Source organism: Amphiura filiformis, chromosome 9, assembly GCF_039555335.1.
Source record: "Amphiura filiformis chromosome 9, Afil_fr2py, whole genome shotgun sequence".
Lineage (NCBI taxonomy): Eukaryota > Metazoa > Echinodermata > Ophiuroidea > Amphilepidida > Amphiuridae > Amphiura > Amphiura filiformis.
In genome coordinates, this window is record NC_092636.1 from 56,949,100 (window position 1) to 56,974,007 (window position 24,908).

The 24,908-nt window shown below is 38.3% G+C and overlaps 2 protein-coding genes across 2 annotated transcripts in view; both read left to right on the forward strand.

The window, feature by feature from the left end:
• The first annotated feature begins 831 nt into the window (after positions 1 to 831).
• Positions 832 to 6,017, forward strand: LOC140160365 (63 kDa sperm flagellar membrane protein-like). The gene is made up of 4 exons (XM_072183609.1): positions 832 to 995; positions 1,359 to 1,438; positions 2,636 to 2,770; positions 5,361 to 6,017. The coding sequence occupies exons 1-4, from the start codon at positions 953 to 955 to the stop codon at positions 5,754 to 5,756; spliced, it is 654 nt and encodes a 217-aa protein (XP_072039710.1). The 5' UTR covers positions 832 to 952; the 3' UTR covers positions 5,757 to 6,017.
• An 8,473-nt stretch (positions 6,018 to 14,490) lies between these two features.
• The window catches only part of LOC140161217 (uncharacterized), a 194,576-nt gene continuing 184,158 nt past the window's right edge, over positions 14,491 to 24,908 (forward strand). Inside the window, exon 1 of the mRNA XM_072184669.1 lies at positions 14,491 to 14,720. The gene's annotated coding sequence lies outside the window, so the exon portion shown is untranslated. The remainder of the gene's footprint in view (positions 14,721 to 24,908) is intronic.

The window sequence follows — 24,908 nt, forward strand, 5'->3', positions numbered from 1 at the left end:
AAGTCTAACTTTAGACATGGTCTAACTCTTTTGTGCATACGGACCTCAGTGTTTCCTGTGAAAATGGATCAGATTTGATGAAGTCCTTTTTAATTAGGTAACACATTTTTAATACTATTTACAGAGTGTCCGTCCGTCCGTCCGTCCGTCCGTCCGTCCGCGCGCTATCGCGTCGCGCGGAGCGCTTTCGCTGAGTCCGCGCGCTATTGCGTCGCGCGGATCGCTTGCGCTGAGTCCACGCGCTATCGCGTGCCGGCGGATCGCTTTCGCTGAGTACCTACGGGCGCAGTGTGTGCAGCTGAAAGCATTAGGCCTAACACTAACAGTGTGACTACCAGGTGCATCTCATCGGACCAATAGGCCTATTTTAAACCAATACGGAACGCGTGCATAGGCCTATTTCAGTTGAACATGATTATTTCCAGGGTCATCCAGATTAAATTAATCAGTTAAGGCATTATAACCCGTTATATTAGGCGTTATTGCGTTTACTAATTTCGGGGTATTTTCGGGATCCTCCTTGGAAGACGTAGGCCTAGGCGCTAGGCCTATATCATAGTAGTTAAAAAGGTCAGGACAGGTATATTGGTAACGGGTGTTGGGCAATTAGAGATAGGCCTATAACAAGAACTGTCCGACCCGAGAACCGCGAAATCTAGTTTTATATAAAGATCTGCGAAAAAAAGGGCAATGAGCAAAGAAAATACGGAAAATACTCAAGCCTCTCACTTTTAAATGTACGCGTGTAAGAGGGTTACATGGCGCAGTGCGCACGCGTGACGCGGATCGCTCAATCCACTTACGCAACGCGTGCGCCATGTTGCTAAGCGAACTCTCACGCAAAATTTATCAAGAACAACAAAATACGCTGAACACTTTTTTCCGCTTGACAGGAAGCAGAGCAGCAATTTGCCATACGGAAAGAGGACAAGAAGAGGAATTTTTTCTCAAAATGCTGAAGTGGGTGGTCTTTCTAGCTGCCGTTGCGCTAGCAGGTTTGTTTTAACTGAGCTTATTCTTGACATTTGTATTCAAAGATCTTTTACGAGTAAGATCCCGGCACGTTAACAATTTGACGGCGATCTTTTCGTTTAGACTACACAACCGTTTTCGCCAAACGTTTGTCAAACAATTGCCGAGCACAAACGTTTGTCAAACATTTTCGCAGACGCCCATAAACGTTTGGCAAACGTTTTGATCGCTAAATGTTTGTCAAACGTTTGGCGAAAGCGGCTATGTAGGCCTACTGACTACCTCGCTAAATTATTACTTTTGCATCAATGTTTACTTTTGCATCAAGGTTTTACAGTTGCCAAACACTTAGTCAAGGTTTAATGTATTCTTCGTCTTCTTGACAGTTGCGGTCCCCCAAACCGGGATCAGAAAATGCTTTACTTGTGAACGTGCCGACAGCAGCGAGGAATGCAATGGCGCCCATGTAAGTAATATTAAATACGAGTTATAAATATTCCTGGTTTATCTTGATTCAGTCTCAGAACATAGGCCATTCTTGAGATGATTTTGATTGATCAAAAACAAAAATGAAATATGCGATATTCGCATGCTTGTTTACAAAAGGATTTTGCGCGAATTCTTTTTGAAGACAAAAATATTTAATATTTTTTGTTTATTACGCAACTCGAAAAAGGGCCCTTTGACTTTGTACCAATTTCGAGTCTGACTTGAAACTCAAAATTGGGAAAATTGACCAATTTTCGAGTCTTGTAAATATTTCTTTAATTTTGGAATGTTGTTTTGCATGTCATGCTACTCTTTTAAGCACATGAGCTGAGATGATAGGAACAAGCATCATTCTCATTCAGTTTGAAGCATACACGAACAGCGTCGTAACTTTCTTATCACCGCTCATGAGGCACTTTGTCAAAAGCTTTTGCAAAGTCCAATTATTTTGCCATGTGGATGGTTGCACCTCCTGATTATGTCATGGATTCCAGTGCTTTAATTTGACCAGGATTTGGTCGGCCATTCTGGGTCCCCGCTGCACCAAACTGGTGTTTTGACCGCCATATTGCGACTAAAAGCCGCCTAACGCCTATGCAAGTACGAGGAGGGTTAATAATAGAGATAATTCCGCGGGGCGTCGCATATTCATACATAGTCCTTTTGTTCGCAAGTAGGCCCTTCTATAGACATCCATTTGAAGTACCGTTTGATATGGTGCATGATTTTATTTTCTTTGTACCGCACGTAAAAAGCAATAGACCATGTAGAAGCTGTGTGTTTTGCCGAAGGGAATTCTATTGTGTTGAAACTTTCATCATTCTTTTGTCTACGTGTGTTTTCGCCGCAGGTGTAAAACGGGTGATGGAATTCAGTTTAAAATTCCCGCCAAGGCCGAATCATTTCACATGTTGGGTGCATTGTAGCCGACGGGGACCCACTTATGGCTGCCAGTGAGGTGTAGGAATGCGTGAAATGAGATTCGTGAATAAGAAAGCATCATAATAGTTGAAAGTGTCATGCATGTGAAATAAAATCTCTTAAACTGCATCGTGAAGTTGTAAACATAATTAGGCCTATATTATCTTATTTGTCTTGCCGATCAAATATTTAATTCCACAAAATATGCAGGTTTTTAATTTTCATCGATTCGTGTTTTTGTTTTTTTGTTTAGCTTGACCATTCCACAAGCCCACATGGCAACGGTACCTTGCATACTTGCCTCTTTGACAACCCGACATGTTTCTATCAATTCAAAATGAATGCAGCTCAAACTGGCGAAAGAATCTCCAAAGGCTGCATGGACTATGTAAGTACATTTATTTCACTAGGCCCGGTAAAATTTAAGAATCAGCTTATTATTGTTTAGGCCTGTAGCAAACAAATATGAAAGGTTGACATCACCGACTCGCCGAGAGAAGAACTAAAATCATTTCAAAATTATATGCGAGGGTCATTCAAAAAGTTCTACCTTCTCTTTTATAAATTTGGTTCGGTACATTGCAGTTTCTTCAAACTTAGCATGCTTTTACATTGACTGTTAGTTGCAAATGTTTATTGAATGATACCCTTTCCAGATTTTTGTAGGTGACCTCAGAAGCAAAATGGAAATAGTACAAAATCGTACAACGTTTCCCTCCTACGAGATTTGCTCGATATGCAATGGTTATAAAATTCCAGTTAGTCATTTTACTCTATACAAACAATAACTTTTGGGCATCTAAAAAACCCACTAAATTTGATAACCGTTCTTATCTGCTCTTAACTTATCTTTTCTTTGCTAACAAGCTCGACAGAATCTCGGAAGGTGCGGGTTGAACATGTTGAAGGGCCTTAGCTTATTGTATTCAATTTCAAGTTTAACAATTTTTGTTATTGTCATGATCATTGTGTAATAAATACAAATTTATTTAAAGATGAAGTAAACTGCATTTCGCAAACTCTCAATTGATCTTTGTCGATCTAATCCTTCACAATATGAGGAAAACTCTTGACCTTTTATGAATCCACCTTTTCATCCCTCTTTTCCTTCTTTCCTAATCGCTGCATGCCCAGCCTTAAGTCATCTGATGTGACCAAATTGTATTTTATGGTCTCTTCAAGTTGGTCTTCTTATGGCTTCCTTGTAGATAGGCCTATATCATGTAGGCCTACAGATGTTCTCCATTTCCGCGGCGCTGAATCCTGATTTTCTTTTTACTTCGTCTACAACAGATGATAAAAGATATTCTCACGAGACATTAGCATGATTAGGGAATAATCATGGAAAATTTGAAGAGGTTACTATTGGAAGAAACTATGGTGGAGGTAGAACTTTTTGAATGACCCTGTCACTTACTTTCGAGCTCGGGTACACTGTAAAAACAGTGTTTAGCGATTAAACACTTTTCTAAACAAAATTTTGCCACCACTTTGTAAACATGTTTAAAAGCTAAACATCATGTGTCAAATTTCTCAACATTGGTCAGTGATGGTGTTTAATTTCTAAACATCTGACATCCATATTCTAAACATAAAGTTTCTCAACACATTCTTGCCACCACTTTGTAAACACTGTTTATACAGTGCATTATTTTGATCTGTGAAAATTTCTCGATTTACACTGTCGACAACGGCGGGTCCCTAAATATTTCCCAGTCCCTTAAGGGATGGGGTATGAACAATTTGGACAGTATTTATTGTGGGACATTAGAGCACATCAGACATATCGAATTGCATTCTGAATACGAAGAATGTCCTTCTGATATCAAATAATTTTGATTTTTGAAATTCGCAATGTAATACACATTTTATGGCAAATGATTAAAATTGATATTTTGATATTTAACAGTAAACTACTCGAAGTAAACTTTATAAATCTGATGATTTATATTTAAAGTGCATGTAGGTGGGATGAAAAGCCGACGATCAATTGAAAATTTTGACTTTTCGTATTGGAGATAGGGATTTTTCCCAAAAAAACAAAAAAAAATTAGGTCTTTTTGGGACAAAAATCCATATCTTCAATATAAAAGGTCAAAATTTTCAATTGATCGTCGGCTTTTCCTCCCAGCTACATACACTTCAAGAATATATCATTAGATTGATAAAATTTACTTCGAGGACTGTTATATATCAAAAATGTGTAAAATGTCAAATTTTTATAATTTCTCATAAAATTTGTATTAGGCCTATATTGTGAATTTCAAAAAATTAAAATTATTTGATATCAGAAAGACATTCTTCGAATTCAGAATGCAATTCGATATGTCTGATGTGCTCTCATGTCCCACAAAAAATACTGTCGAAACGCTCAAAATGCTCATTCCAGATCCCTTAATATTTCCCGTTTTGCACTGTCGACGCAGGCGGGGCCGGCCATATTTCCCGTTTTACACTATCGACATAGGCGGTTCCCCTAAATTTTTCCCGTTTTTGCACTGTCGACATAGGTGGGTCCCTAAATATTTCCCGTTTTGCATTGTCGAACTGTCGACATAGGCGGGGCACCTAAACATTTCCATGGTGGACATATAATTGACCGGTGTATCTCCATCTTTAACCCGAAAACACCGTGTTTTGGGACAATATTGGCTATAATTAAAAACGTTCATGCGCTCTGCTCAGACTGGCCCATGATCCAATACTAAAACTCACCTTCATTCTAGAATCAATATGCTTACTCCCCTAAATTGTAATGCTTCTGCCGCCACTGACCGTCGAAAAACCCTCTCATTACAATGAAATTAGATGTGAACAAAATACTGGTGGATAGCATTATTGACGGCGAAAAGTAGGGCAGTTTTGGAGCATCGTTGGATTGTTTTATTCTTTAAAAACTTCAATATAAGTCAAATGTTGCCGAAAACAAATGCTTGTTATTAATTCTGTGTACTTTCGTTTTTGTCTTTGCTTCACAGGAAGAATGCATGAAAACGTATATGTGGCAATGGGACGACTTCAATTTGATATCGTGCTTTTTTGGAAACCCAGACATAGGTCCCCAACCACAGGGGTTGAACATTACGGCTTGGCCGAACGCCGAATGCATCTACTGCTGCGCCTTATGGCAGCAGGGTTACAACAACCAATTCTTTGACGGTTGCAACGTAAACCCTCCCACCAAACTCCCCCAGCTTCTATCAAACAATTGGGACGACGCGGTTGACTCTTGGGACATTTACCCTTCAAAAGTGGTCCAGGTTGAGCCTCCAGGCTACGCAGACAGTTTTAAACGCTCAGGTGCACAGCGCCACCTATTTGAAGTCACCGTGTTGGTTGCTGCAATTAGCATTGCTGGCGCTTCTTCTTTTTAAGCACTGATTATCTTTTGTTTTTCAATTTTGAAGTTCCGGACTAAAAGACATTGAGACTTAGTTTGATTTTACTGGTTTCCTTCGTTCCTGAAACGAATTGTCACATATTCTGATGTTTTAGTGAGGCACAATTTGCAAAAAAGGTTTAATGTTGGAAACTGCATGGCTCTGGTCATTAATCAATGAATTATTTTCAAATTGCTTTTCATGAAAGGCAATCGGTTTGAAGCACTCTAGTAAACTTTGGAATCTGTAATCAATCATGTGTAATTTATTCAATTGAATAGCATATTTATTAAATAAACATCGTTATACACAAGAAAATACATTTATAAAATATACATGTCTTGCAGTACTCTTGTTTTCAGTAAATCTTAGTGAAATGTTGTTAGGTGTGAGTGAGTGTGTATGTATACATGTCAGTTGAAAGGCTCCGCCAATTTGATGCAAATGTCACCAAATTCATAAACGGGGGATTGGGGAATATATTCGGGAAATGCAATGAACTATTAAAAAAAATCGCATGTTGAAATTACTTTTTTGGGTCAAAACTGCAAAAAACACATACAAAAAATGGCATTTCATCCATAAACCATATGCATTGAATTAAGTGATGGCTTTGCTCACATTTATTCATGTGTCATGTGTTCTGCACACCAAATAATTATGAAGTTTCTACTCCATTTAATTTTAAAGAAATGGCTAGTTAAAATGTAACATTTTTGGGTAAGAAATGACAAAAACCCTTTAATAGCGTAACTTTTGCCACAGAAACGGAATTCTGGAATAGAACGTGCGGGATAAATTTGCCGATATGGCAGAAAAGATTCTCCAGACTCTTCTAAACATTTTGATATCTGATTTGTCCATTTGAAACATCTGTCCTATGAAACTGTTAAATATAGAGCACTTTTGGCTGCACGTCCTCTATACTGAAAGGACAGATAAATTAATAACATAGAAACGGGAAATCACAAGCTAAGCAGCATATAAAAATGGACACAAAAATATCATGTAGAAAAAAAAAGAAGGAAAGAAGCTAAAAATAAATTTAACTTATACCTGTTGTAGTGAACGCTCCCATTTACTCAATTATCCCGCTAGTTCAATAAAATTCTGTAACATAAACAGGACCCTTGTGGCTTGTGGGGGTTCGACACTCCTGGCGAACCCTAAAAAGGAAAGAAAGAGAGAAAGGGAGAGAAGAGGAGGGACGGGAGGGAGAGAGAGGGAGAGGAGAGGTGGAAGAGAGGTGAGAGTAGTTCATGTGACGGGGGGTATAGAAGCTACAATAAATTGTTCATATACCTTATTGGACCGGTCTATTGGGCCTAAAATGTGATGTGCACAATGATTTTGCAAGATACAAGTATATAATATGGTACGCGTTCCATCACCCCTTCGCACCACACCCTTCATGCGCACCAATTGACTATCGCCCTGGGGCAGGGTGAAAAGTTCTTCTGCCCTGCGACAGAAATGTTGTGACAAAATTTGATGACGATTTGCATCTTCCTTTTGGTCTATTTTAGACCCTAACCCCATTTAGCATTAAAGTGCCCAATTTCTGCGCGCTTCGCGAGCATTTGTCCTCGTAAAGTCGTTCATTCGAACTTGTTAAAAAATGAGCGCATTTAGCTCATAATAAGTGCTATGCTGGGGCAGCTCCCCCAAATGCCTGGAAAAGGCCCAAACCTCGTGCATGTCGTGAGTTGGCTCAAAATACCGGGACATGGCAGTATTCTTTTACTCTCTAAATTCCTAAGATTTAAAAATAAGTCTAAGAGACTTGTTAGAATGACAAAACCTTCAGAGACTTAAAATTCAAATCTTTATTAGAGTAAAATTTAAATCCATTAGATTTGAATTTTAAGTCTTTTCAAGGTTTTGTCCTTCTAATAAGTCCCTGTAATTTAGAGTGTATAGTACCGTAGCAGAACAGTGGGACGATTGGAAATTTTGCTCGCTGGCTCGCCGCCATGGATTCCATCATGAAAGGGCCAAGGCGAACCCTCGAGCTGACACTTTGCGCTCAACACATACCAGTCAGGGCCGAATTTACCACAGTGCCTAGTGGGCACGTGTGCCCTGGGAAGGGGGCATAGTTTTGATAGGAAGATAATAATAATAAAACAAAAGTTGGAGTATTATTATACAGTCAACCCCCATGACGCTTGGGACGGCTTGGAAAAAAACTTGGGTTACAGTTGTGGGCGCGCGAGGGGTGTAACACTTCGATCCGAAGAGCCAGGGGTGTCAATCATGTTGCCGCCCAGGGGCCATCAGCAAAAGGTAAACCCGGCTGTGATTTCTCCACACCCCCTGATGAGAAAATGGTCTAGCGACGGCCCACAGTGTCATCGCCCCGATATCTTCATGGCAGAAATCACCATGGTAGGTTGAATCCACCGCCATGCATGGCCATTTTGTTCCGACCTGTTTAATAGTTTTGAGACGCATAATGGGCCGAAGGACATCTGACTAAGGCTACTGCCGGTGACTGACCTCGCTGCGTGTGAGTCGAGCATGGTACCCGGGGGGGGCACTCAACACAAATGACCATACGGGTATGCTCCCCGGAAAGACCCCCCTTTTGGGTTTCGCAGCTCCGAAAGACCCCCTATATGACCAAAATAAAGCTCTGAAAGACCCTTGATTTTGATAATTTCAGCTCTAAAAGACCCAAAAATTGCTCATTCCTCATATTTCTTGTTTTTTCAGGCGATTTTCAACCAAAAAGCCAAGAAAGACCCTTGATTTTGACTTTTCGCAGCTCCAAAAGACCCCATTTTACTTGTTCACAGCCTGGTTCGCAGCTCCGAAAGACCCCTTTATCGGTACGCCGTCAGCTCCCAAAGCCCCACCACCTCAAAATTCCGGGGGAGCATACCCACCAAAATTTTTGATGTGCCCCCCCCGGGGCATGGTACGCCATGGGTCATATGCTTTTAGACTACCCACGATTGACCTAAACTACGCAAAAAAAGTTTCTTTATGGTTAGCAAATTTACCCAATATTAAAATCTAGCAACCAATTTTGTGCGTTTGCTCAATAATCGCATGTGGGTGATTGTCCTGCGCATTTTGACACCTCAATCACTACTCTACGACACTCCTGAGAAAAGATATGAATGTTTAAGTAACACGAGGTCGAAAATGAAAATTGCAAAGAGGCCTATTCAGCGATTTTAGAGCTGATTCACTGATCCAAGACGGTTTCATTATTCCTGCCTTTTAAATTTTAATTTAAAGCGTTTTCCTTGATGCATGTTGGATAATCCTTTGCTTATTATGCAGATGAATGATTAAAGACAAAGGTGAGTGGGTACTAAGACATTTACGTTTTGAGAGATGGATTTGGAAAAGGGATTCAAAACAGGTCATGGTCTGGAAGCAGAAGGAATTGAGACACTAGAACATAACATAACATAGAGTGGCCCTCCAGAAGCCCTGATCTTAATCCCTTGGAGAACCTTTGGGATCAGCACAAGAAACGAGTCAAAAAGAAGATAAAGGCAGATAACGCTGGTGGGATTGCGTCGCATCGTTATCAACGAGTGGAACGGGGTTGAGCAAGGTAACATTCGACTCCTCATTAGGAGTATGAGACGCCGCGTGGCTGCTGTAAGGGAAGCCAACGGTGGACACACAAAGTATTGAATGACGGGTAAAGAAAGAGATTAATCTCAAGTGAAGTTGGAAGCGGCAGTATGATGCCTGAAATGTACTCAGCAATTACACAAAAAATGTTATCTGCATGTTTGTTGTTTTTGTGTTCTTTTATGCTGAAAACTTGAATAGGCCTCTTTGCAATTTTCATTTTCGACCTCGTGTTACTTAAACATTCATATCTTTTCTCAGGAGTGTCGTAGAGTAGTGTTTGAGGTGTCAAAATGTGCAGGACAATCACCTGCATGCGATTATTGAGCAAACGTACAAAATTATTCGCTAGATTTTAATAGTGGGTAAATTTCCTAACCATAAAGAAACTTTTTTTGCGTAGTGTATATACACTGCGCTATATAATTCGGCACATATAAAATCAGAATTATTGTCAGGTTTTGAGTTCAAGACGCACGCTTCTTTCTCAAGATGCAAGCTAACGACTATCATATCTGTTCAACACATATATTCAAGTGCAAGGAACCACATCTGGTTTCTTTAGACGAAATCATTTACGGGAGATATTCATCATTTTCTACCCCGGTATGCAAAGATTTTCGTCTGAATATCAAAATCGTGCATAGCACATTCACGTGTATCGATCCCGGATATTGATTTTAGTATCTCTGGTGTACCAAGTAATTATTGGGCTATTCCAGAAAATAAGTGCACACCCTCTATAGAGGAGTAAATTTTCAATCAGAGAAATGTCCGGATTTCCAAGTCTGCTTTCTTAAAACGGCTGGATTTCCAGTTGCCAATGTTACTGGAAAAAGCTTGGAAATCCAATCAAATGAAGGAAAAATCACGGAAATGTTAAAAATGAGCTCTCAAATTGAGGATTTCTGATTTTCAACCATTTTTCTGCCAGATTTTTTTGCCTTTGGGCACTTTAAAAGTCTGGATTTCCAACAGTCACGATTGGACAAAAAGTCCAGATATCCGAACTCCTCTATAGGGGTTGTGCATCTATTTTCTGGAATAGCCCATTAGCCAGGCGATGTCGGTGTGCGGCCCTGAACACAAAACAGAATACGTGTGAGTTTTCATGTTCATGTTTTCAAACAATAGAGGAGAGTCATGCATTTCAGCACTTGCTGTCTTCCTTGGGCGTCCATGCATGTTTCCTATGGATGGCGGAAACCTTCAAAATACGCCTAAGAATACGCCTAAGAATACGCCTAACCTTAGACGTCTAAGATGCATTCTTAGGCGTCTAAGATGCAATCTTAGGCGTCTAAGAAATTCGCGGTAGACTTAAATCAACGAATCACAGGACTAGAAATCCCAAACAACCAATCATCTTAGGCGTATTCAATTATTGACCAATGAAATCTTAGACGCCTAAGATTTTACACGCCTAAGAATTCTTACACGTCTAAGATTGACCATTTGACCGTGACTAGTGATGGACGGTATCGCAAATTCGATCAAAACGTACAACGGACGCTGTGCGTTAGAGAATATTTCGAACAATGGCTGGGTGGTGTGTTTTTAATAAACTCCTTTTCTCTCCATAGCCACCGCGTCAATCCCAAAGAGAAAGGGGGTGATGGGGTGGGAGGGGGATAGGGTACATGTTCCCCCACCTTTCGGCACAATGGCCCATTGTTTTGTTCTTTTCAGCCACTTTTTGACAATTCAGGCTGAACAATGTATTTTACATAATAGGTTTTTTTTTCATTTGAACATAATCTAGCAGCTGATGTTGTTGTTGCAAACTGATAAAACTTTAATTTGTTTTAAATAGTTTGTTTTTCTGATGACTTGCAGTTAATGTAAGATTTCTATTTGTGTGGCTATAGTGTAAATGATGATGATAATGATGATGGTGTTGTTGTTGTTGTTGTTGTTGTTGTTGTTGTTGTTGTTGTTGTTGTTGTTGTTGATGATGATGATGATGATGATGATGATGATGATGATGATGATGATGGATAATACAAATGATGTCAGATGATTATTAGAGTCGTGGTGGTGATGATGATGGCAGTGATGAAGGATTAAATTTAGTATGAAATTTTCATGAAACATTAATGTTTGCCACTCATGTTACTTGTAATGCTTAAACAAAGAGCACGTGTCTATGATGTCACCCTGCTCACTTTTCATGTAGGGGAGAGCGGGGAGTGTTCGCCCTAGGGGCAGGTTCGCCCACCCCTTGTTTCTCAGCACTACGGCTATCGGGGAATTTGGTGATGGCAAAATTAGGTGACATAGGTCACTATAAACTTCTCATATTAGCTACGCAACATATAGGGACGTGTTCATCGAACTGCAGCCAAAACAAAAAAATTACACAAAAACGTAATTTTTTTCTTGCATTAATAATGTTGTTTTATCATTGATACATAAATACAGATGGTTTTAATGGAAATCTGTTTTTGGAACATATGGGATTTGTTAAAGATTTAATATAGTTATAAACTCCTTATTCGATTTGTTATTTGCATACCCTAAACAAAATATAAAAATGTGTACAAGGGGCACGTTCGCCCTTTTGAGGATGGGACATGTTCGCCCTATATCTTCCCCGGGCGGACTTGCCCCAAACTGGAGGGCGGACCTGCCCCATCAGCGTATTATGCAAAATATTGATAATTATACCATTAAACAAGGTAAAACTACTGAAAAGCATATTTTTTAAAGTTAGGCCTATGTGGTATCAGTATTACACATACCACCGTTTATGTCCTAATCCATAATCCCCCCGAAGTTGTAAACATGATACGTTTAAGCTTACTTTGGAACCCTACGATTTTTATATACCTTGACCCGACCCCTGCAACAAATTTAGTGATTCCCCAGAAGAGAATGAATGCCCTGTATACTCTTGCTAAATGTTTGCATTGAATATGTTATTGTTACGCAATGTTTAAACCTTTTTTGTGATTGGGGTGAACTTACCCCACCATATGGGCGAACCTGCCCCAATATGGGGCAAGTTCGCCACTTTGCAAAACTTTTTTGTTTGCTCTATCCTGTTGCTATTGTAAGGCCTATAGTTCTGAGATTGTGGTCGTATATAGCTAAGACATAGGGCTTTCACATGGGCTAATCAGGTCATCCCTAACCTTAAAAGTGACATCGCTAGGCTGGTCAGAAAAAAAATAGGGCGAACACTCCCCGCTCTCCCCTATATATGTTTTTTCTTAACACGTATGGTATGACTGAGCCAAAATACACAGTTAAGAGACCTCGATACCTCCATTCAACAAGAAAGTTAACCTGACGGTGTAGGGTATGATGTGTTTATAACTCGAACAGCGTGTGACATATTTTCGCTAAGGCCCCCGGGCCAAGGCCAAATCGTCTTTTATAATTGAAGAGATCAGATATGCATAATTTCAGTCTGCAAAGTGCAAGAAGACAAGAGGTCAAATTTGCTATGTTAAAAATAGAATCATGGAGGTATATAAATATATGCTAGGCATGTTTGTTCCTCTTTGTTGTTTGTGTATTAATTTTCATCATCATCATCATCATCATCCTCATCATATCATCATCGTCGTCATCGTCGTCGCCGTCATCATGCTCATCAACTACTCCTAGCCACACCAACAGCACACCAAACCAACGAAAATAAAATCAAACCAATTAATCAATTTTGCTGCAAGTCCTCAGAGAAAATCACATTGGTGATACCGTCCATCACTAAAATATCAATCTTAGACGTGTAAGAATTCTTAGGCGTGTAAAATCTTAGGCGTCTAAGATTTCATTGGTCAATAATTGAATACGCCTAAGATGATTGGTTGTTTGGGATTTCTGGTCCTGTGATTCGTTGATTTAAGTCTACCGCGATTTTCTTAGACGCCTAAGATTGCATCTTAGACGCCTAAGAATGCATCTTAGACGTCTAAGGTTAGGCGTATTCTTAGGCGTATTCTTAGGCGTATTTTGAAGGTTTCCGCCATCCATAGTTTCCTTCCCGGGGTTTCCTCTTTCCGTGGGTTGGTTTCCAGACTTGCGGTTCTCACCCATTCTTAGTTATTTTTGTCTTACGGTTAGTGTGAAACCAATATATTTTAGTATCGGGAGAAATATTTTATATCAGGAAAATTAATTGATATCAGAAGGACTTTCCTCGTATTCAGATACAGGGTGTCTCTGAAAGAACTGTATCGTCGGAAACTTAATTATTTGGGTATTTTAACGCCACAACTAAACATAAATAAATAGCTCACGATCACACAAATAGGCACTGAGTCCTTATTAATGGTCACACGCCAGTGATTTTACAGTTATGGGAGGACAAGATATTGATTCAGCTGTCAGTTATAGTAGTTTGACCAAATACCTCATACTTAATGGCATTTTTCAAACTGTATACTTTATTTTAATACACCCTGTATAATGCATTTAAAGTGTTAGATTCATTATATTAAAACAGCATTACCAGTTTTTGGAAGTATATTAGTAATTAAAAATGTACTTAAAATTTGTTCCTACATAACATATTCCTATATTCAAGGCGCAAAAGAAACAAGAAAACGCTGTTCAAAGTTTCTACTCACAAAACGAAATTGAACCGCAAAGGTTTGGTGTTTGGTAGGAAATTAAACATCTGAAGAATTTTGAAGGAGTAATTTACCGCGTAAGGAAATGATTAAACAACATTTACAAGGCCGTGGTTGCAATGGGCAGGTAAGGCAGTTGCCACGATATTGTTTAATAATGGTTAAAAGGTATAAATTAAACGAAATACAAAAGAAAATAAATCAAGAAGAAGAAAGGAAAATAACAGGCCAAAATGCAGACCTGTTGTAGGCCCTATGAAAGGAAATTAAAAGCTATACTGAAACAGTTCTCTAATTTTAAGTAATTTAACTACAAATTCAAAAGTAGATCTAATAAGAATATATGACAAAAAAATAAAGCAATGCCAAAAATATCATCAAATCACGGACACTATTTAAATTTTGATGATATGATCTGCATTGTATCGAATTATTACTCCGAATCGACCACTATACCTCGGCTCGATTCACGTTAATTTGCATACACGGTATATCCAGGCGATAAAAGAAACCAGCCAAATTGATTGGATTCAAGGCAGAGGAGCACTATATGAGTCAACCTGTTTTGCCCATACACGGCGTATGGTGTGTAGGTGTAATCTGCTTCTATTGGACTGGCTAAGTGAACGTACAGGGAAACCATTATATCTTTATAGAATAATATACTTTGATTGGTAATATTGGATTCCAAACATTCTGACATATATTTACTTCTTTATACCTGGATTCAAGCGGATATATCTTATTTTGGATCTTGAAACAAAGCAAGGATTACATTTGAAAGGTAAGTGCAAATGTTTATGTATAATTTCAAAAAGTTTTTATCCAATAGTGCTTCAGACAAATGTGATCATAATTTGGTGTTTGTTTCAAGTTATTATTTCAAGAATGAAGGTTTGGAGATAAGTATATTGCAACCAACCATGAAAGTACTTTCTAAAAGTTATTTTTTAGCGTATTCTTAAGCGCTGTGATTTTATTCTAAATACAATATTTTCACAAACAGTGGAAAGTATAGCATTTTAACTCCTAATGCGCGGCTACTGCAGTTTTAATGCAAGCAATATATTAAAGCAATGTAGATTTACCACTTACCGGAATACCCGTGTTCGTCTAGCATTCAAAGCCGACGACACGCGCTGTGGCTCACAATATCGAAAACACATGCACACAACATAATAAACACGCACAACTACCACAAACACACCCCACACACCCCGCATAACAAACACACCCCAACACACCCCGGCCCGACAGGACAAACTTGCAAGCAACATTAAAAATGTGTTTTTCCCACTTACCGGAACACCTATATACTATAGTATCGTATTAGACTATAGCGTGCACGCACTGTAACGGGCAATGCCAAGTTACGAACACACCCACCCCACATCCATATTCACACCCCTACACGCACCCCTGCTCACTTAATCCCCACACTGACCCGGAACCCATGCATACAGCATGTACCCATACCGACAGACATACCAACCCCTATCTACGCACAAATCCCCATGCACACACCACACCCATTGTGGATAAATAAATGGGTAGAACCATTTCATAAAAAAAAAAAGAAAGAAAAAAGACTGACAATAATACATTAAGCAATGGTGCGAGTAATGGCATTTTACCATTTCTCGCAATACCACTGATTACCACATCAAATTCACCGAAAACTATCATACATGGCAATGATTTGAATGCATAATAATAGTAACATGATAGTGTTTATGATTTATTAGTATCGTGGCAATGTGAAAACAACATATCGGGTCATTGTAGCTAATAAACCCTCGCAATTTAAGAATTCTAAGCAGCAAATGCTGTTCCAAACTTATTTTTATATACTGTGGTCTAAACGAGAAAGAGCGCGAGAGAAAAATAGTACTTTGGTCTAAAGGAGAAAGTGAGAGAGAGTGAGAGGTTTACGCAACGCTGCCTTCACATGAGCTACCTGCATCAAGTGTCTGTCTAATGGATTCAATTTAATAACACCCAGGGAAATAACACAGCCCTTTGTACAAAACAAATCCTTGTTCTCTGCTTAATTACTATTAATTTATATTCATCAGACCATCACTTGCCCTTAAGTTAATCATGGTCGCGAGTTCATTAAACTATGGTACCTTCTCTTTCTACATGTTCTATAAAAGCTTCACCTACGGACATATGGTCAAAATAATATGAACTCGAGCCCCGGCCCGAGGTCGGGTTGCCTACCTTAAGGACGAAAAGTCGTGAATAATTATGAAAGAAATATGGTTTTTAAGCATTGTGAATTAGTGTAGTATTCAAGCTGTCGTATCAGGTTATCAATTGATATCATGTTTTTGTTGTTATTAATTTTCAAAAAACTGAGTCATAATAATAATGTTATGAAATGTTGGATTGATCATATTGAGCATAATATGGCACACACCACATGTCACTTAAATCAATTTATATCAGTCACATCAATCGTATCGACTTTAAGGGTAACTTCGGTTTAAACAATTTCATAATACAGGAACAATAATCGGCAAGACATGTTACTTATTTCCAATGTTAAAAACAATGATTGTTTTGCATTAAATAAATGAAAGAAAACCCCGGCCTACTTCACGATCAACCCCTACGGTACATGAACATGATGGAGTATTCACAGGTTGTATATATTTACATCTCACAAGGTGCAACTGTCCTATGTTTTCTAGTGACAACATCCCAATATGGCAGGGAGCACGTTTTAGATATGTATGGGCTAATTGCCTTCACCAAAATCATTGATATTTTCTATCGATTGAACCTGATTATCGCTGGTACTAAGTGCTAAACTCTAAAATGATTTCACCACAAATATATGCATGCTCATATATTAAGCTTAATATTGTGCGGGTAATAATATGACTGTTTTTGTAATGATCAGTGTTGCGTAATGCCACGGATGCAGCGGTTCATTAGGCGTAGAATGAATATGAAATACAAGTTAATAATAACTGAAAGCTACAAATTAATATATTTCAAAGGTAAAAATTGATATATTTATAAGTTGAATGCACGCGGTATATAACATTGCCAGTGGGGTAATTTATTTTCTGAAATATTTGAATGTGCATGTTCATCTTATATTTAAAAGGATCAAATACATTTTGTAACATCGAATTTAATTCAGGAAATTACGTGAAATGTGCACATCTGTCTGTTGTTATAATCATCTCATACATGTATGGTGTCAATTTAACAGTATAATTTCCTTTTGGTTATACATGTACTTACTGATGTAAATATAATAGAATATGATTAGGAAATGAATTGATGCAGAAACTCACTTCAATATATATATCAATTAGAGAGTGATTTAATAAGATAGGTGACACGATTGACAACCTCGTCCCTAAATTCAAATGTAGTACAATTTTAGGTCTGATATATTTTTCGTACATACCTTTTAGAAGTATGAAAGTGAACGTGGCTTATAAATAGTATGGCGGTGTCCTATACCCGAACCGCATTATGGACCACTGCAATACTCAGGTTTTCCTTCTGGAGCCGTTCTAACTCAAAAGTTGGAAAAGAATGTTTGGGTGATGTGCCTCCATGAAAAATAGAAAACGTTAAGTGATCGGACCATCCATCTTTAGACTTTTATGATACAACATTTTAAAAGTGTAAAATCGAATTATGAGCTAACTTGCTGAACCATATCATTTAATCAAATTACCAGTTGCCGATAAACATCTGCCATTGTTAGTAATTAGATTTCGTTTTAGGCTACAAAGTGATCTGATTATTGGTCTGAATTAGACACCTATGACTACACTGCCTCCATATTTCATCCACGTACTTATTCCATTTTATGGCATGCTATTAAATATTTAACAGTCCTCGAAGTAAAACTATATCTAATGATATGTACTTAAAGTGTATGTAGCTGGGATGAAAAGCCGACCATCATATGAAAATTTTACCTTTCGTATTGAAGATAAACATGAAGTTTCCAAAAAGACCTACAAGTTAAAGGTCTTTTATTTTCCTTGCGACATTCAAATGTCATTCTTTGACTGTACAAATGTATAGGCTTTAGAACTGCGTCCTGACAAATGAGCATGTTTGCAACCCTAGTCTTCTGTGCATGACAGATCGTGACCCATATATCGTAAAACAGCCAACAAAACCGAGGAGGCAAAGAGGATGCAAATGCATCATCGGCTCACAAAATGAGATATTCCGTTTGAAATCCATACACCCCTATGGAATACTTGACCTTAATCTTTACACATACAAATTGAGTCACCTGAATGGGTGATACCATTTGAAGTATACTCACTGACCCCTGTGTAAAAGATTAAGATCATGTCTTCCATAGGGGGTGTATGGATTTCAGATGGAATAGCCCAGCCTCCTTCCTGGCAGCATAGCTTCCGTCTCTACCTACTGATATGCTCAGATGCACAGATTGCATTAAAGATGTTATTAATGGATTAGTGTATAGGTGTTCAGTTTGTGTAAAAAGTTGACCGGGTAGAAAATGTGACCTTTTTAGCTAACTGGTTATTGTTAAAGGTAGCACCATAACACAGAGGCACAGTATCATATGATATTATTATCTGATTTCTTCAATATGGTTGAAACTTATCATTTAGTGCAATATCGATGACCACCAATCAGACAATACACACACTTCACCCACACCACCCACCCAGCACACCCCATACACGCGTGAGCTTGAGCATGAATATATCAAATACTGAACAATGTAGTTTTACCACTGCTTGCAATACCTTGCGTGATACTCTCTTGTATGTGCATACAGTAACAAACACACACCCCCCTCATTTAACACTCCAACGCAACACTTACATCCCGACGCACCCGACTCGCAAACGCATGCATATATATTAAATCTCACAAGAATATGTGCAATACTGTTTTACCACTTCTCGCAATACCATAAGACTTCCGTAAATTATATGAACACCCATCCTACCCACCCCACCCACACATCCCCACAGACTCATCCCACCACCACACCCACACAGTGACACCGCAAAACATTAACAAACAAACAATATCTAACTAATCCGTTGATTCATTATGCCGTCACTGCATTAGGAAACGTGAGCAAGCTCAATGTCGGAACGTGATGAGTGGTTCAATATTCCGGCCATCATTCTCATGACACAGATTGTGATATATCACGAGCCTTCTGTCAAATATGTTATTAAAATACCGTCATGCGATATGCTTTAGAATGTCATTAAACTGTGCCCGTCAATGGTGTGGTCGAGTGTGACCCGTCCACCTTGCTTAAAGCAACAAAGAAAATGTTTCAGTGCTCCTTTTTAGGACAAATTATTCTAGACACAGTTTTCAACAAAGCAATGTACAATATCAACCAAGACCAAAGTTTCAAATTTCTAAAGAGCTTTTAATCATGTTAACTGGCGATGAGCTCACAATGGTGAGATGAAATAAAAATTCAATGGGTGTCGACCACAGTGGTGTCGACCACTAGTGGTGTCGACACTTTGAATTCGTTGAACATAAAACAGGTGTGTAAAATGTAACCTGTTCCAAATGCGTTTCGATCTAGGGGTCCAACGTTATGATGTCATGTGACTTAAAATAGCTCATGCTGCTATGCTGATTTTAACGTAAAACAAAGAAATCAAACTTATTCTTACCCGATGTCGATCTTAAATTTCTGACACCTCAAGATACGATATCATTGCATACTAATTCAGAAGAAAAAATGAAATAAAATGGGTAGCTTGCAATATCGAGTTGTGTGATCAAGTTTCATTTTTACTCTGTATGTAAATGAAATAATATTAATCTTGTCGGCTTTTTACACTCTCGATGATTGATGAGGTTTGGTAACATGACAGATTCTTGTGGTTAAAATCATGCTACATGAAACCCGGGGGTGCGGATACATTGAACGGCAAGGGAAAAGAAAAACTGGCGTAATAGGAATTCGCGGACACCTGTATCCGCGTATAGCAGGTGTGCATCGCAATTGCCTGAAACGATGAAAATAGGTCGTCTTGCCGACCTGTTTACAATTATTTATGATAGAAAAACAGCTCAAATTAAAGCTATGTTCTTACGGAAAGGGTTGTATCACAATGTTAATAATGCCTGCAATGTGTTGTTCTTTGCAATGTGGATCTGGGTAGGCTTTAGTCCGCGTATTATCTTTAAGCTTTTCACATTCGATGTCGTTATATGAATTAAACAAACCCAGCTCAGCTGCGTGTTTTCAGCCATTTGATTAAGGGATGGGGTATGAACGTTTAGACAGTATTTATTGTGGGACATTAGAGCACATCAGACATATCGAATTGCATTCTGAATACGAAGAATGTCCTTCTGATATCAAATAATTTTGAATTTCTGAAATTCGGAATGTTATACACATTTTATGGCAAATGATTAAAAATTGATATTTTTGATATTTAACAGTACTCGAAGTAAACTTTAGAAATTTGATGATTTATACTTAAAGTGTATGTAGGTGGGATGAAAAGCTGACGATCAATTGAAAATTTAGACCTTTCGTATTGAAGATATGGATTTTTTCCCCAAAACACCAAAAAAATTAGGTCTTTTCGGGAAAAAATCCATATCTTCAATATGAAAGGTCAACATTTTCAATTGATCGTCGGCTTTTCCTCCCAGCTACATACACTTAGAATATATCATTAGATTTATAAAATTTACTTCGAGGGCTGTTATATATCAAAAATGTGAAAAATATCAAATTTTAATAATTTGTCATAAAATTTGTATTATATCGTGAATTTCAAAAATGAAAATTATTTGATATCAGAAAGACATTCTTCGTATTCAGAATGCAATTCGATATGTCTGATGTGCTCTCATGTCCCACAAAAAATACTGTCGAAACGCTCATTCCAGATCCCTTAAAACAATTGCATCTCGACACTGGAACTTTGTTGTAAATATAATGATATTTTATAGGGATTGGACAGAATGTCGCTTTTTATAAGCCAAACATTTGTTGAATGTTGAATTCAAGCTTTGGTAATAACACAGCCTATAACAATATAGCAGTGGTGCGGACTTCCTCCTTTCCAATTATTATATTATTAATAACAACAGGTTCAATCCCCGATGACGTCATTGTGTTGCGCAAGTCTTTCCCCTCATATGTCTCTCTCCACCCAGGTGTGTATTTAAATGTCTGCGCTGGGAAACTCGTTGGGTTTTTTGAACTGAGGAGCATGACACAGCGGCCATGCCGTTATATTGAACTCGGCTTTTCAATGACAATTATTATCTTTAGATTCATTATAGTTGTAGGCACGGTGTTTATGGATATGAATGAAAACGAAAGTGAAAAAATATACAATTTACAAAACCTCAAAGTACACCGATGCATGCCACCATATCCTATTATGACGCTATACGATCCGAGACGTCTTATAAAGCAGTTATATAAGTTTTAATGTGAAATTTAGCCCCTGAAGCGAATCAGTATCAGACCCTTGATTAGGAAATCACGTTGGATCTATAACGCAGACTCTCGTACCATATAGATGAAAATTGAACGCTATATTTTGCATGACCAATGTTTTGCTGGGTTCAAATGTTGTTGCCAGAAGCATTTAATGCAAGGACTGGGATGGAATGGAATCAAAATATTGAAATTAGTTTGAATACTACGTCAATCAATGGTGAATTGACGGCTTGGATGATATACCGTTCCGGTGAATTGATAGTGGGTTAGCTTTATACATTTCTTCTTTGCTTTTTTACTCACGTTTGATAATGTTTATGTTTAAGTGAAAGTAATAATCATGGTGCATATTTTCGTACGCTTTGTTGCATATGAATAACAACGATTTAGCAAGCTTTTAGGTTTGGGTTACTTATGTATTTGCAAGTTATGATAATGGTATTATTATTTTAAAATATTTGAATGAAAACATCAAAATAAACATAAACTTGATTACCATAAGTGGGACACTACGAATGTGCCGTAAAGTCGGCAAATTGTATTCTGAGTTACAGTGTAAAATGTGCGCGAAGGTCGTATTCATATGTACCTCGATTTGGTGCGACACGTTTCTCATTTGATAGCGCGAGTCAAACATCGTCTTCTACCTATTTCTATAGAATCATTAAATAGCTCTAGTCTTTGTTTGCTTTGTCTAAATCCTGCTCAAGTGGTGGTTTACAAAGCATTGTATTTTGTCTAGGTATGTATAAACAACAATTAAACAATGAGATGACTTGAAATGACCACCAATTATGACTGTTTGATATTCATTACCATCAGCAAATTATGTGGAAAAAGAGACACATGTAGAACCGAAAAAGGTGACATTTTGTTGAAGGAGCAGAGTTCAACAAACCATAACCCCGCTTCTGGATATCGTTTGAAGTCAAATGATATACCATTTTAAGGGGTACTACACCCCTGTGGTAAATTTGTGGCTATTTTTGCATTTTTCTCAAAACCTAATAACACACTGGTAACAAAAGTTATGTATATTATTGGGGCAAGGGATCCAATTACTACGCTAAAATTTCAGTGACTCAAGACAAGCGGTTCAGTATATATGATAGGAAATGAGGTACATCTTAGCGGTAACTTATTTCTTATCATAAATAACGAACCGCTTGTCTTGGGTCACTGACATTCCAGTGTAATAATTGGATTCCTTGCCCCTATATTATACGTAACTTTTGTTACCAGTGTGTTATTATTAGTTTTGAAAAAATGCAAAAATAGACACAAATTTATCGAGGGTGTAGTACCCCTTAAGGCTTATGATATATATTTGCTAGACACGAAATAAAACAAAATTGGCCGGGCCGCCTTTACGACTGATTCGTGCTGTACGATCACATTATATTGTCTATGATGCTCTTGATATGCTAATTCTAAAAAGGCGGCTTATTCTACGGCGAAAACTCTTGTGATATTGTATGTAAGCTTTTGTACAAAAATATCAGTTACAGACACACAAATCCCACCCACCCACAGCTACCCACCCCACATGTACACAACCATCCCCACACATCAAGCATTCCACGCATCGGTGAGCATGACAATCGATTTATATAAATGAGGATGCGAAGTATCTAAATTTGAGTTTAACCTCTGCTTAATAATTTGTATGCTTGTGATATCCTACATTGCACCCTTTTACCATTGTTTACATGTACAAAATCTATCTAGCAAGAAATATGTGCAACCTACTATTTATCGCAGTACGGCGTACCATTGAATTCTATGACACATATCAATTACGATACCCCTACCTCGATCAGCACACACGCTCAGATCCACCCACCACTATCATACCCACACACCTCGCACACAAACAAACACACACCTAAACAAGCAAACACATTCATATTCAACAAAATTATCCTTTGTCATATGCAGTCGTGAAATATGGAAATTAGGAAACGTGAGCAAGCTCGATATCGGAACGTGATGAGTGGTTCAATATTCCGGCCATCATTCTCATGACACAGATTGTGATATATCACGAGCCTTCTGTCAAATATGTTATTAAAATACCGTCATGCGATATGCTTTAGAATGTCATTAAACCGTGCCCGTCAATGGTGTGGTCGAGCATGACCCGTCCACCTTAATTTAAAGCAACAAAGACAATGTTTCAGTGCTCCTTTAAAGACAAAATCATTCTTGACAGAGTTAGTTTTCAACAAAGCAAACATACACAAACTGTCTAAACCAAGACCCAGTTTTTAAATCTCCAAAGGGCTTTTAATTGGCGATGGAATGAGCTTGCACAGGTGAGATGAAATGAAAATTGAATGGATGTCGACACTTTATATTCTTCGAATATAAAACAAGTGTGTCAAACGTGACCTATACCAAAATGTATTTCGATCTCGAGGTTCGACGTTATGGGTCACGTGACTTATAAATAAAAAATAAATTAAAAAAATAAATTTCGGAATTTATATAGCGCTTTTTCCAGAGGATTAAAAGCGCTGTAATTTCGCTGCGTGGTGAATCATCACAATCAGATCGCATCAACTAGGCTAGTTGCAGCCGAACCCGGCGCAAACCTATCCGCACTTAGATTGTAACATCCACCCATTTTCTGCAGCTCCCCAAATTCCATTGGGTGAAGGAAGTTTTGATAACGAAACAACTAATCACCGATTTTGAAAGCAGGAGGAAACCGGAGATCCCGGAGAAAACCTGCGAGAGCGAGCATGGATCGGGATAAACCAAGTGCACATGAGTCCTTGGGCCGCGCCGGGGCTTGAACCCGGGACCTCAGTGGTGCAAAGCGAGGGAACTACCGCTGCGCTAACTCGCCCTCCCTTATATATAATCATGCTGATAGGGAGGCAGATTGTTTGGTGGCGCATAAATAACTTGTAAAAACTAGACTACTTGTCTAAATTTTACAAGTTGTCCTTACCGAAGTCGAACTTAAATTTCTTACACCTCAAGACAACTTGAAGTTTTCTTCTGAATTCCATACTATTCAGAAGAAAAAATGAAACAAAACGGTAAGCTTGTACTCTCGAGTTTCGTGATCAAGTTTCATTTTTACTCTGTATGTAAATGAAATAATATTAATCTTGTCGGCTTTTTACACTCTAGTTACTCGATGATTGATGAGGGTTGGTAGCATGACAGATTCTTGTTGTTAAAATCATGTCACATGAAATCCGGGGGTGCGGATACATGGAACGGCAAGGGAAAAAACTGGCGTAAAAAGACTTGATCGAGGCGGACACCTGTATCCACACATAGCAGGTGTGCATTGCAACTGCCTGAAACGGTGAAAATAGGTCGTCTTGCCGACCTGTTTAGAATTATTTATGACAGAAAAACAACTCAGATTAAAACAGCGTTTGTAACGAAAGGGTTGTAGCGCAATGTTAATAATGCCTGCAATTTGATTCATTCGATTGTTCCCCGTCATGTTTTTGTAAAATTGACTTTACCAACGCTGTTGTCAGATTT

Excerpts from the sequence above, each read along its gene's own strand:
- LOC140160365 (XM_072183609.1), top strand. The coding sequence starts at position 953 with ATGCTGAAGTGGGTGGTCTTTCTAGCTGCCGTTGCGCTAGCAG. Across the intron at positions 996-1,358 it reads AGCTGCCGTTGCGCTAGCAG|TTGCGGTCCCCCAAACCGGG; the intron begins GTTTGTTTTAAC and ends TCTTCTTGACAG. Across the intron at positions 1,439-2,635 it reads AGGAATGCAATGGCGCCCAT|CTTGACCATTCCACAAGCCC; the intron begins GTAAGTAATATT and ends TTTTTTGTTTAG.